Source organism: Salmo trutta, chromosome 28 (genome assembly GCF_901001165.1).
Source record: "Salmo trutta chromosome 28, fSalTru1.1, whole genome shotgun sequence".
Taxonomy (NCBI): domain Eukaryota; kingdom Metazoa; phylum Chordata; class Actinopteri; order Salmoniformes; family Salmonidae; genus Salmo; species Salmo trutta.
In genome coordinates this window covers 7,258,718-7,280,364 of record NC_042984.1, presented here as the reverse complement: position 1 = coordinate 7,280,364, position 21,647 = coordinate 7,258,718, and the positions used below count along the sequence as shown (strand labels likewise).

Here is a 21,647-nt window from a genome sequence, read left to right as displayed (position 1 = left end):
TAGAGTAGGTGAGAGCTGAGTAAATACTGCACCTGTATAAACACCAATCATGTCAGAAATTAAATGACACAGTGAAATATGCACTTCACTTAAAGTCAACATAACGGGCCAGTTTCCCCAGACACAGATTAAGCCTAGTCCTGAACCCCAAAAACAAACTTAAATGGAAAATCTCCATCTGACATAGCAAAAAACAAAAAAAAACAAAAAAACAGTACAAGTCTTCTTAAGGAATGTGGAGGAAAGAATGTTGATACGTTAGTATTCACATTGTCCTCTGTCTCTGTCTGGCATTAGCAGCTAAGGTACCTCTCCCCAGCAGAGTGGAACTGAAGACTGCTATTCCCTCACTGGAAGGCTCCCCCTAGGTACAGATCTAGGATCAGTTTCCCCCTAGGTACAGATCTAGGATCAGTTTCCCCCTAGGTACAGATCTAGGATCAGTTTCCCCTAGGTACAGATCTAGGATCAGTTTCCCCCTAGGTACAGATCTAGGATCAGTTTCCCCCTAGGTACAGATCTAGGATCAGTTTCCCCTAGGTACAGATCTAGGATCACTTTCCCCCTAGGTACAGCTCTAGGATCAGTTTCCCCTAGGTACAGCTCTAGGATCAGTTTCCCCCTAGGTACAGCTCTAGGATCAGTTTCCCCCTAGGTACAGATCTAGGATCAGTTTCCCCCTAGGTACAGATCTAGGATCAGTTTCCCCCCAGGTACAGATATAGGATCAGTTTCCCCTAGGTACAGCTCTAGGATCAGTTTCCCCCTAGGTACAGATCTAGTATCAGTTTCCCCCTAGGTACAGATCTAGCATCAGTTTCCCCTAGGTACAGATCTAGGATCAATTTCCCCCTAGGTACAGATATAGGATCAGTTTCCCCTAGGTACAGATATAGGATCAGTTTCCCCCTAGGTACAGCTATAGTATCAGTTTCCCCCTAGGTACAGATATAGGATCAGTTTCCCCCTAGGTACAGATATAGGATCAGTTTCCCCTAGGTACAGATATAGGATCAGTTTCCCCCTAGGTACAGATATAGGATCAGTTTCCCCTAGCTACAGGATCAGTTTCCCCTAGGTACAGATCTAGTATCAGTTTCCCCCAGGTGCAGATATAGGATCAGTTTCCCCTAGGTACAGATCTAGTATCAGTTTCCCCTCTCCCAATCATACCCTTAGCCATTAGTGGGGGAAATTGCAAAACTGACCTGAGATCAGTGTCTAGGCTTGGGCAACTTAACCCTACTCTAAATGTGAAGGAGAGAGGCTGAACTTTTCCAAAAAGCTCCGGTCAAGAAGAGTGTTCCTATAGCAGCCAGAGACGGACACGTCCTCCTCAGAGAAAGGGAGGGACAGCAGAAGAGACATCTCACAGTCTTCTGTAGGTTCAGGTTGTGTATGTGTTTCAGTGGGGTCACTAGTGTTCACACAGGTACTGTCACCTGAACAGGTGCTCAGGCTTAGAAGAGGTAATGGAAGACGTTCTATCTCCTGGTCTGGGTGTCCATTGTGGGAACTGGTTATGTTAACTGATGCTGCGTTTAAGTTACAGTTTATGGCAGCCATATTGTCATTGTCACGAGGCAAATACTGAGGATGGGTCTCCTCTCTCACAGTTCTGGGCCTCAGTGAAATTGCAGTGTTTCTCAGGACCTCCATGATTGTGAAGTTACTCTGAGTGAATTGACTGAAAGGGACACTCTCCTCCAAATCCAGGTTCTCTGAGACCCTGTGGACCAGATTCAGGCTCCATGGGGCTCTGTCTCTACTGAGGCTGGGGTCTCTGCTGAGGCTGGGGTCTCTGGTCAGGCTGGGGTTAGGGTCTCTGGTCAGGCTGGGGTTGGGGTCTCTGGTCAGGCTGGGGTTGGGGTCTCTGGTCAGGCTGGGGTTGGGGTCTCTGGTCAGGCTCGGGCTGGATCTGGGCCCTATGTCTTTGGTAGGGCTATGGTCTTTACTCAGATCCATCAGTATACAGTCTGAATCTTCTCCATCTTTATCTGCATCCATCTCTTCCTCCTGATGAGGATGCTCCATGGACCCTGTCTCCCAGGCTTCGTCCACCACCGACCCAGGCATGGAGTCTCTGGAGGGGGCCTTAGGGGGGGACTCAAACACCACCCCTCTGGGTGGAGGGGGTCGGATAGGCCTCCGCAGCAGGTTACTGTAACCCGGGAAGCTGGACTGACCAGGGTCTTGAACCGGCAACTCAGGCCGGCCCTTCATGTAGTGCCGGACTGACTCGGGAACCAGGACTTCGTGGTGTTTTCTCCTAGGCAGCAGGGCAGAGAAGGAGGGGATGCCAGAGGTTAGCCTGCCCACGATGGGGACCAGGGAGGTGGGTTGCAGGGCCGAGACAAAGTCCTCCAGTTCCTGGTAGGAAGGAGGGATGAGTTACATATATACATTTCAATTAAATCAAGGGTGTCTGTACTGTAGTTTCTCGATGGGATATCAAGACAGAACCAGTTTAATATCTTAAAATGGTCTTGGAACGCTCCTTGCATGCAGAGCCATACAAAGGTTAAACCACTGCAGGCTTGAGCTATTAAACCTAATATCTCCCACAAGTGTACAATCCTGGTAGCTTGTTGTGATCATATAGTGGTTAATACTCTGCATTGTGGCCTCAGAAACCCTAGTTGAATCTGGGTCAAAGCATTGCAATGTCATAGCATAAGGGTTATTTTTGAATGAATTGAAACGTGACTGTGTAATCCAGGGATGGACAACTTTGATTGGGGTGGGGAGCCGCAACAACACAGAACTCCTCGTGACAGCGAAGACTGAGAAAATCTGCTTTAAAGTTAATTTACTGCAATTCTACACATTTTCAATGCGGCACAGAGAAGATTTAGCAATTTTATAACAAATTTTATGCAATTCTACACATTTTGCCATAGGGTGGAGGCAAATATTTGCAGTTTTAATATGATAACAGATGATCAAATGGGCCCCACCCAGGTCGGTAATTCAACCATGCTCACTACAAGTTTATATAGCTGGCCACTAGACGAACCTACAGTGAGGGAAAAAAGTATTTGATCCCCTGCTGATTTTGTACGTTTGCCCACTGATAAAGAAATGATCAGTCTAGAATTTTAATGGTAGGTTTATTTGAACAGTGAGAGACAGAATAACAATAAAAAATCCAGAAAAACACGTCAAAAATTTTATAAAATGATTTGCATTTTAATGAGGGAAATAAGTATTTGACCCCTCTGCAAAACATGACTTAGTACTTGGTGGCAAAACCCTTGTTGGCAATCACAGAGGTCAGATGTTTCTTGTAGTTGGCCACCAGGTTTGCACACATCTCAGGAGGGATTTTGTCCCACTCCTCTTTGCAGATCTTCTCCAAGTCATTAAGGTTTCGAGGCTGACGTTTATCAACTCGAACCTTCAGCTCCCTCCACAGATTTTCTATGCGATTAAGGTCTGGAGACTGGCTAGGCCACTCCAGGACCTTAATGTGCTTCTTCTTGAGCCACTCCTTTGTTGCCTTGGCCGTGTGTTTTGGGCCATTGTCATGCTGGAATACCCATCCACGACCCATTTTCAATGCCCTGGCTGAGGGAAGGAGGTTCTCACCCAAGATTTGATGGTACATGGCCCCGTCCATCGTCCCTTTGATGCGGTGAAGTTGTCCTGTCCCCCTAGCAGAAAAACACCCCCAAAGCATAATGTTTCCACCTCCATGTTTGACGGTGGAGATGGTGTTCTTGGGGTCATAGGCAGCATTCCTTCTCCTCCAAACACGGCGAGTTGAGTTGATGCCAAAGAGCTCCATTTTGGTCTCATCTGACCACAACACTTTCACCAGTTGTCCTCTGAGTCATTCAGATGTTCATTGGCAAACTTCAGACGGGCATGTAATCTTGAGCAGGGGGACCTTGCGGGCGCTGCAGGATTTCAGTCCTTCACGGCGTAGTGTGTTACCAATTGTTTTCTTGGTGACTATGGTCCCAGCTGCCTTGAGATCATTGACAAGATCCTCCCGTGTAGTTCTGTGCTGATTCCTCACTGTTCTCATGATCATTGCAACTCCACGAGGTGAGATCTTGCATGGAGCCCCAGGCCGAGGGATATTGACAGTTGCGAATAATCGCACCAAATGTTGTCACCTCACCAAGCTGCTTGGCGATGGTCTTGTAGCCCATTCCAGCCTTGTGTAGGTCTACAATCTTGTCCCTGACATCCTTGGAGAGCTCTTTGGTCTTGGCCATGGTGGAGAGTTTGGAATCTGATTGATTGATTGCTTCTGTGGACAGGTGTCTTTTTTTACAGGTAACAAGCTGCGGTTAGGAGCACTCCCTTTAAGAGTGTGCTCCTAATCTCAGCTCGTTACCTGTATAAAAGACACCTGGGAGCCAGAAATCTTTCTGATTGAGAGGGGGTCAAATACTTATTTCCCTCATTAAAATGCAAATCAATTTGTAACATTTTTTACTTGCGTTTTTCTGGATATTTTTGTTGTTATTCTGTCTCTCACTGTTCAAATAAACCTAGGAACAGTGGTCAATAAGAATGCACTCCCAGGATTCCCAGGTCCACAATAAATGTTTGTTTTGTTCGATAAAGTCCATCTACTCTGCGCGTTCAGTCCACTACTCCAAATGCAGGAAGCGCGCCGAAATGTCACGACGAAAAGTAAAAAAAAGTTATATTTACGTTCGTAGAAATATGTCAAACGATGTATAGCATCAATCTTTAGGATGTTTTTAACATAAATCTTCAGTAATATTCCAACCGGACAATTCCAATGTCGTCAGAAAAGAAAAGGAACACAGCTCACACTCACGTGAGTGCGCGCCTCTGAGCTCATGTCATTTCCTCACTCATCTGACTCCAGGCCCTCTTGTTCGCTTAAAATTCACAGTAGAAGCATGAAACAACGTTCTAAAGACTGTTGACATCTAGTGGAAGCCTTAGGAAGTGCAAAATGAACCCTAAGTCACTGTAGTTTGAATAAGGAATCAATTGAAAAAACTACAAGCCTCAGATTTTCAACTTCCTGGTTGGATTTTTCTCAGTGTTTTGCCTGCCATATGAGTTCTGTTATACTCACAGACATCATTCAAACAGTTTTCAGAGTGTTTTCTATCCAAATCTACTAATAATATGCATATCCTACCTTCTGAGCCTGAGTAGCAGGCAGTTTAATTTGGGCACGCCTTTCATCCGGACATCAAAATACTGCCCCCTACCCTAGAGAAGTTAAACTCCATGGCCAGCTGGACTAGTCGGGACTCCTTAACTAGGTTATACAAAAACTACAGAACTTTTTTCAAAAGTTGTCAAACCGAAAAATGTACAGTATTGATAAATGTTATAATGTGAAAGAGTTACTTATTATTTTACTGGTAAGAGGAGTGGTCAATGTTGAACTTATCCCTACCTGGTAGGAGGAGTGGTCAGAGTAAGGCACCACGTGGACGTTAGGGTGGAAGGAGACCAGGGGTCTGCTGGTGGGCAGGATGGCCAAGGTGGGGTGTTCCCTGTTCCAACGGAGGAGGTTGGTGGAGCGGATCTCTGACTGGTCCACGGCCCTGATCCGACCCGCTCCTGGCTCAGTGGTGAAGACATCTGGTAGCTCCAGGGCTCTGAGAGTCTTTAGTCTCTCGATGGACACTTCGACCCAGGTCTTAAACTCCATGGCCAGCTGTACCAATAGAGACTCCTTACCCAGAGTGTAGAGGCCTGCAGACAACACACAGAAATACAATTACAACATACACATACAACATACACAAACATATAGATATTTATATATCTATATAAATAAACATGATATACTGCATCTCTATACCACCAGGAGTGGGGTCAGTTCAGATAAACCTAGAGTATGGGGGGGGGTCAGTTCAGATAAACCTAGGATATGGGGGGTCAGTTCAGATAAACATAGGGTATGGGGGGGTCAGTTCAGATAAGCCTAGAGTATGGGGGGGTCAGTTCAGATAAACCTAGAGTATGGGGGGGTCAGTTTAGATAAACCTAGAGTACGGGGGGGTCAGTTTAGATAAACCTAGGGTATGAGGGGGGGGGGGTCAGTTCAGATAAACCTAGGGTATGGGGGGGTCAGTTCAGATAAACCTAGGGTATGGGGGGGTCAGTTCAGATAAACCTAGGGTATGGGGGGTCAGTTCAGATAAACCTAGGGTATGGGGTGGTCAGTTCAGATAAACCTAGAGTATGAGGGGGGGGGGGCAGTTCAGATAAACCTAGGGTATGGGGGGGGTCAGTTCAGATAAACCTAGAGTATGAGGGGGGGGTCAGTTCAGATAAACCTAGAGTATGGGGGGGGGGTCAGTTCAGATAAACCTAGAGTATGGGGGGTCAGTTCAGCTAAACCTAGAGTATGAGGGGGGGGTCAGTTCAGATAAACCTAGAGTATGGGGGGGGTCAGTTCAGATAAACCTAGAGTATGGGGGGGTCAGTTCAGATAAACAGGATATGGCAAAGTGGGGACTTTTTTGTAAGTTGAGGCTCATTTACTGCATTTCTACACAATTTTAAAACTCTGAAATACTTTTTGGAGAACAGCAAAAACAAACAAAAATTACCCCAACCATTCATTATCACTGCAATATTACAACGTCGACCACTACTCAACCTCATCATATACTGTCTCATTTACTTGTGGAACGACATATACAACGTCGACCACTAGTCAACCTCATCACATACTGTCTCATTTACTTGTGGAACGACATATACAACGTCGACCACTACTCAACCTCATCGCATACTGTCTCATTTACTTGTGGAACGGCACATTCAGTGCAACATGAAATAGACTCATAATACACATGATCAAATCACAACATGGCCGACTTCAAATGCCGACATGCGTAGGTGGAGCGCGAGTTTCAAGTTTAGGGAATGCACCTATCATAGCATTTCTAGAATAACGTAAGATAGCATGCCATTCTTAATGTGATGAGTAGATTGCATAGTTAGAATTTAGGCTAATAATATAACCCGATCACTGTTCGCAAAACAGACAGTTGGTAAATTTAAAATCAATTTACATTAGGCGAATCTTCCCCTAGCCTATTGGACAGGCCAACTATGACGACATCAATGTGAAAGTGTGAAACTTTTTTGTAGCCTACTTTTACATGTTTGTTCTTGAGCCGGGCTATGCCCCCTGCCATACCCAACTGACACCCATGGCCACGAAGAAACTGGATTTAAATTTTGTTTTCTAACTCATTGAAGCTTTTAAAAACCATTTACGCATGTGAAAAACACACACACACACTACAGAGAATCAGATAGTTTGTTAATTAGTTAGCTACTACTCATTGTTGCATCGCAATTAAAAAAAAAGGTTTTACCTTTATTTAACTAGGCAATGCTGTGACCCGGATTCGAACCGGGGTTGCTGCGCCACAACGCAGAGTACTAACCACTACACGATCACCGCGAGCTACCAGGACTGATGGGAAATATAAGGACATACTCAAGCATGTGGTCACTGCCAGTTCAAGTTAAAGGACAGATGAATAGTTATCAGTATTTTTGGTTACAGTTTTGATTATAGCCAGCTAACAATTTCAGAGTTTCGGCGACCACAACGCAGCGCACTAACCACTATACGAGAAATGACGAGCTACCAGGACTTGTAGCAAGGCAAGACAAGCAGTATCATACCCCCCCCCCACACACACACACCACTACAGTTCACAGACAACCTACACAAAAATGAGTAGCTTAACAGTTAAAAGCCTCTGTCTCACCAATCACAACATTGTGCTTGGGCTGGCTACGGATGATCTCTTTGATCTGCTGAGTGGCTCGTTGTCTGGAGGGCAGGGTGCGTGTGGGGTCACAGTTAGTGTTGTCCAGATACAGGACATCTATAGTGGTGTTGGTCCTCAGACACGGCTCACGCAGCATGGACGGGGTGTAGCGAAAATCTCCTGGAAAGACAGAGAAGGTACATACTCTTTAGAATTAAGGTGAGAAAACAACATATATATTTTATTACATTTCAGCCACAGATACTACATACACTATATATACACAAAAGTATGTGGACACCCCTTCAAAAATGAGTGGAATTGGCTATTTCAGCCACACCCGTTGCTGTCAGGTCTATAAAAATCGAGCACACAGCCATGCTATCTCCATAGACACACATTGGCAGTAGAATGTCTATACTGAAGAACTCAGTCACTTTTAACGTGCCACCATCGTAGGATGCCAGCTTTCCAACAAGTCAGTTTGTCAAATGTATGCCCTGCTATTGCTGCCCTGGTCAACTGTAAGTGTGGTTATTGTAAATTGGAAACGTCTAGGAGCAACAACAGCTCAGCCATGAAATGGTAGACCACACAAGCTCACAGAACAGGACAGCCAAGTGCTGAAGCACAAAACGCGTAAAAATTGTCTGTACTCGGTTGCAACACTCACTACCGAGTTCCGAACTACCCCTGGAAGAAACGTCAGCATAAGAACTATTCCCCTTAGTTCCATTGAAGGGAAATCTTAACGCTATAGCATACAATGACATTCTAGATGATTCTGTGCTTCCAACTTTCTGGCAACAGTTTGGGAAAGGCCCTCTCCTGTTTCAGGATGACAATGCCCCCGTGTACAAAGCGAGGGCCAAACAGAAATGGTTTGTCGAGATCGGTGTGGAAGAACTTGACTGGCCTGCACAGAGCCCTGACCTCAACCCCATCAAACACCTTTGAGATGAATTGGAACACCGACTGCGAGCCAGGCCTAATCGCCCAACATCAGTGCCCGACCTCACTGTGGCTGAATGGAAACAAGTCCCTGCAGCAATGTTCCAAAATCTAGTGGAAAGCCTTCCTAAAAGAGTGGAGGCTGTTATAGCAGCAGTGTAGTGTATATATTGTACACAATATATTTAAGAGTTTTTCACTGCAACCGCCAACTACAGGAGGACTCAGGAACCCGCTCTCAATGAGTGTGGACAGCCTGCTACTGCCTCCTGCCACTCTGCTAATCATCAGATGGGGGAGAAGAGGAGGTAGGGGGCCCACGTGGGTAACTGGGGGGGCCCTGCCTTGATTGGGTAACTGATTAATAAAAAATAAAATAAAAATGCATAATAATTAAAGGTGACTGGTCAATTATGTGAGTCAGGAGCTCGGCCCAAGACGCAAAACATTTATATAAAATGTTTGTTTTTTAAAATCATAATACTTTTTTTTTATCCAACCACAGGAGCCTACTGTCAATGTTCAAAATACACCAGAGAGTGTAATTTAGGCACAGAGGATAGTTAATTTATTTTAAAAATCACTAATTGTTAAGTTTTATCACAAGCACATACAGGTATCTGCCAAAATGAAGGAAACACCAAGATAAAGTGCCAGAACATCTTCAATGCTCCTTGGCATAGATTTTACAAGTGGACCTAAACCATGCCAGGAACATGCACCCCACACCATAACATATACTTTGTATTCCTGGTTTACTAAAGTGTTTCCTTCATTTTGGCAGTTACAGGTATATCTACAGTAGGGAACGCCACAGTTTGGGCAGCATGTGGATCAAATATGGGCTACAGCTTGTTGAGTTGTGGCCATAGACATATAATCCTTAGAAGGGGTTTGTAACCTCTTACTCATACAATTTGAATGTTAACATCATGGGTACACTAGTAATGAATGCCAGTCCTGACTTAAATGGGAACTACCATCTATTGGATTATATGTCTATGTTTGGTTGCAGCTGTCGGTTTGCCTTTTGCAGATTTCAAAATATAATCACGGGGAAAACGTACAGTTTGGAAAGCAAATGCCTACTGCCGATAATCTGTCTGTAGAACCAATAGAAACATATTTTCTCAACAAGTCCCAATTTGGAGCTAAAAGCAACACTGTTTTTCAATGTAGCTCATCTTGAGAGGAGCGCATCAGCCATCCCTGTGAGTAGCCATCCCTGTGAGTAGCCATCCCTGTGAGTAGCCATCCCTGTGAGTAGCCATCCCTGTGAGTAGCCATCCCTGTGAGTAGCCATCCCTGTGAGTAGCCATCCCTGTGAGTAGCCATCCCTGTGAGTAGCCATCCCTGTGAGTAGCCTATGGCTTCATCTTCATCATTAGGTGAGTCAGTGTGCCTCTGGAAATGTTACTTAGTTGCTACTGTAGCCTATGGTAAATATTTATATACAGTTGAAGTCAGAAGTTTACATACCTTAGCCAAATACATTCAAACTTAGTTTTTTCACAATTCCTGACATTTAATCCTAGTAAAGATTCCCTGTTTTAGGTCAGTTAGAGTCAGCACTTTATTTAAAGAATGTGAAATGTCAGAATAATAGTAGAGAGAATGATTTATTTCAGATTTTATTTGTTTCATCACATTCCCAGTGGGTCAGAAGTTTACATACACTCAATTAGTATTTGGTAGCATTGTCTTTAAATTGTTTAACTTGGGTCAAATGTTTCAGGTAGCCTTCCACAAGCTTCCCACAATAAGTTGGGTGAATGTTGGCCCATTCCTCCTGACAGAGCTGGTGTAACTGAGTCAGGTTTGTAGGCCTCCTTGCTCGCACACGCTTTTTCAGTTCTGCCCACACATTTTCTATAGGCTTGAGGTCAGGGCTTTGTGATGGCCACTCCAATACCTTGACTTTGTTGACCTTAAGCCATTTTGCCACAACTTTGGAAGTATGCTTGGGGTCATTGTCCATTTGGAAGACCCATTTGCGACCAAGCTTTAACTTCCTGACTGATGTCTTGAGATGTTGCTTCAATATATCCACGTAATTTTCCTCCCTCATGATGCCATCTATTTTGTGAAGTGCACCAGTCCCTCCTGCAGCAAAGCACCACCACAACATGATGCTGCCACCCCCACGCTTCATGGTTGGGATGGTATTCTTTGGCTTGCAAGCCTCCCCCCTTTTTCCTCTAAACATAAATATGGTCATTATGGCCAAACAGTTCTATTTTTGTTTCATCAGACCAGAGGACATTTCTCCAAAAAGTATGATCTTTGTCCCCATGTGCAGTTGCAAACTGTAGTCTGGCTTTTTTTTATGGCGGTTTAGGAGCAGTGGCTTCTTCCTTGCTGACTGGCCTTTCAGGTTATGTTGATATAAGACTTGTTTTACTGTGGATATAGATACTTTTGTACCTGTTTCCTCCAGCATCTTCACAAGGTCCTTTGCTGTTGTTCTGGGATTGATTTGAACTTTTCGCACCAATGTACATTTATCTCTAGGAGGCAGAACACCTCTCCTTCCTGAGCGGTATGACGGCTGCGTGGTCCCATGGTGTTTATACTTGCGTACTATTGTTTGTACAGATGAATGTGGTACCTTCAGGCGTTTGGAAATTGCTCCCAAGGATGAACCAGACCTGTGGAGGTCAACAACTTTTTTTCTGAGGTCTTGCCTGATTTATTTTGATTTTCCCATGATGTCAAGCAAAGAGGCACTAAGTTTGAAGGTAGGTCTTGAAATACATCCACAGGTAAACCTCCAAATGACAAAAATTATGTCAATTAGCCTATCAGAAGCTTCAAAAGCCATTACATCATTTTCTGGAATTTGGATTATGTCTCTCCAGAAGTCCATTGCTCCATGGACTGATACTTGGACATTTAATTATGTTGTTGATGTTTAATTTGTCTTTAAAGAAAAGGGGGAGATTGTTAAGTTCATGTTTTAAGTATCCCTATATTTCTGTTATTACAGGGCTATCACTCAGTCAAGAGTGCGCCTGCACAGGAAGTTAGTTCGTTGATGGACCTAGCCGTGAGTGTAATGGCTACCTTGTAGTGTGTTCATACAGTATAGTAAACTTTGTTAAACTGGAACCTTGTTGTTGTGTCATTTCGAGTTAACATGTGTTGCTTCATTTTGCTGGCTAAATGCCAAAGTTGACTAGTTAGAGAGAGAGACTGTGAAGTACAGTGCCAGAGTATGCTGTGTAGGATAGTCACCAGTGTAGAGTATGGTGTGTATAGTCACCAGTGTAGAGTATGGTGTGTATAGTCACCAGTGTAGAGTATGGTGCCAAAGTATCCTTGGAACAGGAACATGACCGACCCTGGACAGTGGTTAGCATCCATGAGAGTGACGGTCAACCTCTCCTTGCCTATATCATCCAGAGGCAATATGTTGGGTTCCCCCAACTCCAGAGGATGGATCCATCTCTCTCTGACCTGAACACAGGGAAGAGGAGAGAAGGCCTTATCACAAACCGAAGTATAGAACACCTAAAAGCTAATCAACACTTTTGCAAATAAAAAGTAGATGCTACGCACAGGAGGTTGGTGGCACCTTAATTTAGGAGGACGGGCTCATAGTAATGGCTGGAGCGAAATAGGTGGAATGGGGTCAAATACACCAAATACATGGTCTCCATCGCTCCGTTCCATCGCTCCGTCCCATCGCTCCGTCCCATCGCTCCGTCCCATAGCTCCATCCCATCGCTCCATTCCAGCTATTACTATGAGCCGTCCTCACTTCACTAGCCTCCACTGATGCTATGGTGTATACAGTCATTCATATTTCAATAGCTAGCTCAAGAATTGGTAATAGGCAAGCAAGAATAGTTTAAACAATTATCCAATATCTACATTCCTAATGTTGCTTTGTTTTTAATGTAGAACATAATTGCTACTTTGTGTTTCACACCTGTAGTTTGAGTTTGAGCAGCGTGGCAGTAACCGGTGAACAGTAGATTGGTCTGTTTGCCCAGGTCGAGGTCAGGCTCACAGTATGGTCACTGTGCATATGGGACAGGAAGAACAGGCGGACATGCGGACACTTCCTGACCTGCCAGAAGTCCACAGCCAGTGGAGTATGAGGGATGAGTTTTCCATTCATTATCACAGCTCTGGAGTATCCTCCTGAGGAAAAGCCACGGTTAACCATTCAAACTACTATAAAACAGCTATTTGGCATACAACTAACATTGGTATATACACACACACATATCTATCGATAGATAGATAGATAGATAGATAGATAGATAGATAGATAGATGTGTATATATATATATATATATATATATATATATATATATATATATATATATATATATATATATATATAAATATACATATTCCTCCTTTGGTCGTCTTTCCTTCCAGTTCTCTGCTGCCAATGACTGGAACGAACTGCAAAAATCTCTGAAGCTGGAGACTCATATCTCCCTCACTAGCTTTAAGCACCAGCTGTCAGAGCAGCTCACAGATCACTGCACCTGTACATAGCCCATCTGTAAACAGCCCATCTATCTACCTACCTCATCCCCATACTGTATTTATTTATCTTGCTCCTTTGCACCCCAGTATCTCTACTTGCACATTCATCTTCTGCACATCTACCATTCCAGTGTTTAATTGCTATATTGTAATTACTTCGCCACCATGGCCTATTTATTGCCTTAACTTACCTCATTTGCACTCACTGTATATAGACTTTTTGTTTTATTTTGTTCTACTGTATTATTGACTGTATGTTTTGTTTATTCCATGTGTAACTCTGTGTTGTTGTATGTGTCGAATTGCTACGCTTTATCGTGGCCAGGTCGCAGTTGCAAATGAGAACTTGTTCTCAACTGGCCTACCTGGTTAAATAAAGGTGAACTAGCCTACCTGGTTAAATAAAGGTGTAATAAATAAATAAATAAAATACACATTGCCTTTATCCATACAATTAACACACAATTTATATATTTCATAGCAACACTAGCGAATATATGTATATATATATATATAGATACATATATACATACATATATTCGCTAGGGTTGCTATGAAATGTGTAAATTGTGTGTTAATTGTATGGATAAAGGCAACATTGTTCTGCCCTCTAATTGACCTGACAAAAGACTTCGATAGTGTTGATCCCTCAGCGGTAATTCAGAGGCTTTCTTCAATGGGCCTAGACCAGGCTGCATGTAAGACCACACCCTGGTCTCAGGGATGGCTCATTGGAAATTCCTTCCGTCTCTATTGAGTTAAGTAAAACTGCTTTTAGTTGTTAATGGTTCTTCAATTGGATGTTTTGGTGGGGCAATTCAGAAAGCTGATTGAGGACCTTATATTACTGATGAATATGTTTATTTATGACCATGTTTTTCTTTCTGGTTGCGTTGCATTTTGTATTTTGATGTGTGTATTTCTGTAATTTAGGGCTCATCTGTAAAATAGATATTGTTCTCAGTCTGACTCAGTATGATAAAAGAGAGATTAAACTAAAAAATAAAATGTAAATATATATTTTTGCTAGTACTAGCTAACGTTAGCTATGTCAATAAACTATACTGTTTGCATAGTAGCAGAAAATATTTTTCAAAACCAAATCAATTACATTGAGTGAAATATTACACCGGCTTGGACAACCAACAACGTGATTACCTGCACAGCCAAAGCAAATGAAATGGCTGCGCTTGTCCACGTCACTGCAGGCTTCAGTTAAAAACCTAATTCTTCCTCCTGAGCGCATAGCCCTGGTAGCTCGCCGTGATCGTATAGTGGTTAGTACTCTGCGTTGTGGCCGCAGCAACCCCGGTTCGAATCCGGGTCACGGCATTGCGATACACAATGTCACGGCAAATGGGTTATTTTTTTCCCCCTCCTCGATAACTATAGGTCTAGTTAAAAACAAAATGTTTGTTTAGCTAAACTTAGTCACTGTCACTAGCCGGTTACTCAACCCTGCACCGTAGAGACTGCAGCCCTGGTCAATGTAATGTTGACATATTGTTGTACCCGTTTCATATGAATATACACTGTGTTCTAGTCAAGGCCATCCTATTGCACTATTGCTGTAACGTTATATATACTATTATATCCACGTATTCTTTAGATATACTATATATATAGTATCGACAAAAAACGTTGCTGTCATAATGATTATACATCCCATCTCATACATACATACTGCGGACACCGAAACTGTTCATCCTAATCTTTCAAAATCCCATTGATTGATTTGAACCGGCTAATTAACAAAAAACGAGCAAATTATACCGGTTCCTAAACATCCGTGAACGAGCTATTGAAGAAGAAAAAAACCCCGCTTAACTAGCGTGTACACATCACTGCGTGGCAATATGTGCACGTTTGAGTAGCTTCAAAATCCCCTCCTAACACACCGCCCTGGTAGCTCGCCGTGATCGTATAGTGGTTAGTACTCTGCGTTGTGGCCGCAGCAACCCCGGTTCGAATCCGGGTCACGGCATTGCGATTTCACAATGTCACGGCATAAGGGCTCTTTTTTGTTTTGTTCATTTAGATAAACAAACTGAGAGCTAACTCATTTTGATATTAAGCCATTTTTGAGGTTGATTAACCAGCGAACGTAACACAGTGTTGCACAAAGAACGAGACAAAAACGGTATCACTTCAGCTACGTACGTTAGCTAGCTAGTTAGTTAACAAGACAAGGACAAATCAAGCAAAACAGCCAAAAGAAACGAATACATTAGTTAGTCAACAGCTAACCTGTGCATTCAATTAACTACCAAGGTGTCGAATGGGCTACTGGTAGCTACAATAGCTAAATCAAGACAAACTAACGTTAGCTATATAGCAAGCTACTGAAACACTGCATTCTGCCATGTGTGTTGCATTTCTATTATATTTAGCAACACGGGAGTGTAAACACTTGGACTCACAGGACTGTTAGTTCCAATTCCAAAGATTCTGCCACATTGTTGTGAATGTGTTCCTGACTGTCCCACGCAACGTGACGCACGCCGTGCGCCCCTTTAGAAAAAAACAAAAAGAGCGGTAAGGTTCTTCTTCTTGTTCTTTTTTGGTATCAAGGCATTTGCATATTTTGTTTGTGCATGTCGCCACCTACTGTGCGTTTGCTTGTATTCAATCACGTTACATTTTGTGATACAAAAATTTAAAAAAAGGGAAAGGGGGGGATACCTAGTCAGTTGTACAAACTGAGTGCCTTCAACTGAAATGTGTCTTCCGCATTTAACCCAACCCCTCTGGATCAGAGAGGTGCGGGGGGGGGGGGTGGCTGCCATAATCGACATCCACGTCTTTGGTGACCGGGGAACAGTGGGTTAACTGCCTTGCTCAGGGGCAGAACGGCAGATCTTTACCTTGTCAGCTCTGGAATTCGATCCAGCAACCTTTCGGTTACTGGCCCAATGCTCTAACCACGAAGGGGGAAAGGAAATAATTGCACCACCAACTAACATCTATATACCACTATTACACACCACCACCTATACACCACTATTACACACCACCACCACCTATATACCACTATTACACACCACCACCATCTATATACCACTATTACACACCACCACCTATATACCACTATTACACACCACCACCTATACACCACTATTACACACCACCACCACCTATATACCACTATTACACACCACCACCATCTATATACCACTATTACACACCACCACCTATACACCACTATTACACACCACCACCATCTATACACCACTATTACACACCACCACCATCTATATACCACTATTACACACCACCACCTATATACCACTATTACACACCACCATCTATATACCACTATTACACACCACCACCATCTATACACCACTATTACACACCACCATCTATATACCACTATTACACACCACCACCATCTATACACCACTATTACACACCCCCACCTATATACCACTATTACACACCACCACCTATATACACCACCATTACACACCACCACCTATATACCACTATTACACACCACCACCTATATACACCACTATTACACACCACCATCTATATACCACTATTACACACCACCACCATCTATACACCACTATTACACACCACCATCTATATACCACTATTACACACCACCACCATCTATATACCACTATTACACACCACCACCTATATACCACTATTACACACCACCACCTATATACACCACTATTACACACCACCACCTATACACCACTATTACACACCACCACCTATACACCACTATTACACACCACCACCTCTATACCACTATTACACACCACCACCTATATACACCACTATTACACACCACCACCTATACACCACTATTACACACCACCACCTATATACCACTATTACACACCACCACCTATATACCACTATTACACACCACCACCTATATACACCACTATTACACACCACCACCTATACACCACTATTACACACCACCACCTATATACCACTATTACACACCACCACCTATATACCACTATTACACACTACCACCTATACACCACTATTACACACCACCACCTATATACCACTATTACACACCGCCATCTATATACCACTATTACACACCACCACCTATATACCACTATGACACACCACCATCTATCTATATACCACTATTACACACCACCACCTATATACCACTATTACACACCACCACCTATATACCACTATTACACACCACCACCTATATACCACTATTACACACCACCACCTATATACCACTATGACACACCACCATCTATATACCACTATTACACACCACCACCTATATACCACTATTACACACCACCACCATCTATACCACTATTACACACCACCACCTATATACCACTATGACACACCACCACCTATATACCACTATTACACACCACCACCTATATACCACTATTACACACCGCCATCTATATACCACTATTACACACCACCACCTATATACCACTATGACACACCACCATCTATATACCACTATTACACACCACCACCTATATACACCACTATTACACACCACCACCACCTATGTACCACTATTACACACCACCACCAACTATATACCACTATTACACACCACCACCTATATACCACTATTACACACCACCACCTATACACCACTATTACACACCACCACCTATATACCACTATTACACACCACCATCTATATACCACTATTACACACCACCAACTATATACCACTATTACACACCACCACCACCTATATACCACTATTACACACCACCACCTATATACCACTATTACATACCACCATCTATATACCACTATTACATACCACCATCTATATACCACTAATACACACCACCATCTATATACCACTATTACACACCACCATCTATATACCACTATTACACACCACCACCTATATACCACTATTACACACCACCACCTATATACCACTATTACTATTACACACCACCATCTATATACCACTATTACTATTACACACCACCAACTAACATCTATATACCACTAATACACACCACCACCTATATACCACTATTACACACCACCACCTATATACCACTATTACACACCACCACCTATATACCACTATTACACACCACCACCATCTATATACCACTATTACACACCACCACCTATATACCACAATTACACACCACCACCTATATACCACTATTACACACCACCACCATCTATACACCACTATTACACACCACCACCTATATACCACTATTACACACCACCACCTATATACCACTATTACACACCACCACCTATATACCACTAATACACACCACCAACTATATACCACTATTACACACCACCCACCTATATACCACTATTACACACCACCACCTATATACCACTATTACACACCACCACCTATATACCACTATTACACACCACCACCTATATACCACTAATACACACCACCAACTATATACCACTATTACACACCACCACCTATATACCACTATTACACACCACCACCTATATACCACTATTACACACCACCACCTATATACCACTATTACACACCACCACCTATATACCACTATTACACACCACCAACCTATATACCACTATTACACACCACCACCCTGTATACCCTATTACACCACCACCACCTATATACCACTATTACACACCACCACCAACTATATACCACTATTACACACCACCAACTATATACCACTATTACACACCACCACCATCTATACCACTATTACACACCACCATCTATATACCACTATTACACACCACCACCTAACATCTATATACCACTATTACACACCACCACCTATATACCACTATTACACACCACCACCTATATTCCACTATTACACACCTAACATCTATATACCACTATTACACACCACCAACTAACATCTATATACCACTATTACACACCACCACCTATATACCACTATTACACACCACCACCATCTATATACCACTATTACATACCACCACCTATATACCACTATTACATACCACCACCTATATACCACTATTACTATTACACACCACCAACTAACATCTATATACCACTATTACATACCACCACCTCTATACCACTATTACACACCACCACCTATATACCACTATTACACACCACCACCTATATACCACTATTACACACCACCACCTATATACCACTATTACACACCACCACCTATATACCACTATTACACACCACCACCTATATACCACTATTACACACCACCACCACCTATATACCACTATTACACACCACCAACTATATACCACTATTACACACCACCGCCTATATACCACTATTACACACCACCATCTATATACCACTATTACACACCCCCACCTATATACCACTATTACTATTACACACCACCACCTATATACCACTATTACACACCACCACCTATATACCACTATTACACACCACCACCTATATACCTCTATTACACACCACCATCTATATACCACTATTACACACCACCAACTAACATCTATATACCTCTATTACACACCACCACCTATATACCACTATTACACACCACCACCTATATACCACTATTACACACCACCATCTATATACCACTATTACACACCACCACCTATATACCACTATTACACACCACCACCTATATACCACTATTACACACCACCACCTATATACCACTATTACACACCACCAACTATATACCACTATTACACACCACCAACTATATACCACTATTACACACCACCACCATCTATACCACTATTACACACCACCATCTATATACCACTATTACACACCACCACCTAACATCTATATACCACTATTACACACCACCACCTATATACCACTATTACACACCACCACCTATATTCCACTATTACACACCTAACATCTATATACCACTATTACACACCACCAACTAACATCTATATACCACTATTACACACCACCACCTATATACCACTATTACACACCACCACCATCTATATACCACTATTACATACCACCACCTATATACCACTATTACATACCACCACCTATATACCACTATTACTATTACACACCACCAACTAACATCTATATACCACTATTACATACCACCACCTATATACCACTATTACACACCACCACCTATATACCACTATTACACACCACCACCTATATACCACTATTACACACCACCACCTATATACCACTATTACACCACACACCACACCTATATACCACTATTACACACCACCACCTATATACCACTATTACACACCACCACCACCTATATACCACTATTACACACCACCAACTATATACCACTATTACACACCACCGCCTATATACCACTATTACACACCACCATCTATATACCAGTATTACACACCCCCACCTATATACCACTATTACTATTACACACCACCACCTATATACCACTATTACACACCACCACCTATATACCACTATTACACACCACCACCTATATACCTCTATTACACACCACCATCTATATACCACTATTACACACCACCAACTAACATCTATATACCTCTATTACACACCACCACCTATATACCACTATTACACACCACCACCTATATACCACTATTACACACCACCATCTATATACCACTATTACACACCACCAACTATATACCACTATTACACACCACCATCTATATACCACTATTACACACCACCAACTATATACCACTATTACACACCACCACCTATATACCACTATTACACACCACCATCTATACCACTATTACACACCACCATCTATATACCACTATTACACACCACCACCTATATACCACTAGTACACACCAACACCTAACATCTATATACCACTATTACACACCACCACCTATATACCACTATTACACACCACCACCTATATACCACTATTACACACCACCACCATCTATACACCACTATTACACACCACCACCTATATACCACTATTACACACCACCACCTATATACCACTATTACTATTACACACCACCAACTAACATCTATATACCACTATTACATACCACCACCTATATACCACTATTACACACCACCACCTATATACCACTATTACACACCACCACCTATATACCACTATTACACACCACCACCTATATACCACTATTACACACCACCACCTATATACCACTATTACTATTACACACCACCACCTATATACCACTATTACACACCACCACCTATATACCACTATTACACACCACCACCTATATACCTCTATTACACACCACCATCTATATACCACTATTACACACCACCAACTAACATCTATATACCTCTATTACACACCACCACCTATATACCACTATTACACACCACCACCTATATACCACTATTACACACCACCATCTATATACCACTATTACACACCACCAACTATATACCACTATTACACACCACCATCTATATACCACTATTACACACCACCAACTATATACCACTATTACACACCACCACCT

General features: G+C 42.5%; 1 protein-coding gene and 2 non-coding genes across 5 annotated transcripts; 2 read left to right on the top strand and 1 right to left on the bottom strand.

Moving 5' to 3' along the window:
* Nucleotides 1-828: 828 nt before the first annotated feature.
* Nucleotides 829-15,706, bottom strand: dclre1b (DNA cross-link repair 1B). 3 transcript variants are annotated; one of them, XM_029718428.1, is made up of 7 exons: nt 15,617-15,705; nt 15,444-15,498; nt 12,625-12,839; nt 11,984-12,149; nt 7,740-7,922; nt 5,396-5,697; nt 829-2,370 (listed from the first exon to the last, which is right to left on the bottom strand). In XM_029718428.1, the coding sequence occupies exons 3-7, from the start codon at nt 12,814-12,816 to the stop codon at nt 1,243-1,245; spliced, it is 1,971 nt and encodes a 656-aa protein (XP_029574288.1). In that variant the 5' UTR covers nt 12,817-12,839; nt 15,444-15,498; nt 15,617-15,705; the 3' UTR covers nt 829-1,242. The 3 variants fall into 3 exon arrangements, with proteins under 3 accessions (XP_029574288.1, XP_029574287.1, XP_029574290.1); XM_029718427.1 differs by lacking the exon at nt 15,444-15,498 and having other exon boundaries at nt 15,617-15,706; XM_029718430.1 differs by lacking the exon at nt 15,444-15,498 and having other exon boundaries at nt 11,956-12,149; nt 15,617-15,692.
* trnah-gug (transfer RNA histidin (anticodon GUG)) lies at nt 14,457-14,528 on the top strand. The gene has a single exon. It is a non-coding gene; the product is annotated as a tRNA-His (tRNA).
* On the top strand, nt 15,109-15,180 carry trnah-gug (transfer RNA histidin (anticodon GUG)). Its single transcript has one exon. It is a non-coding gene; the product is annotated as a tRNA-His (tRNA).
* Nucleotides 15,707-21,647: the final 5,941 nt, after the last annotated feature.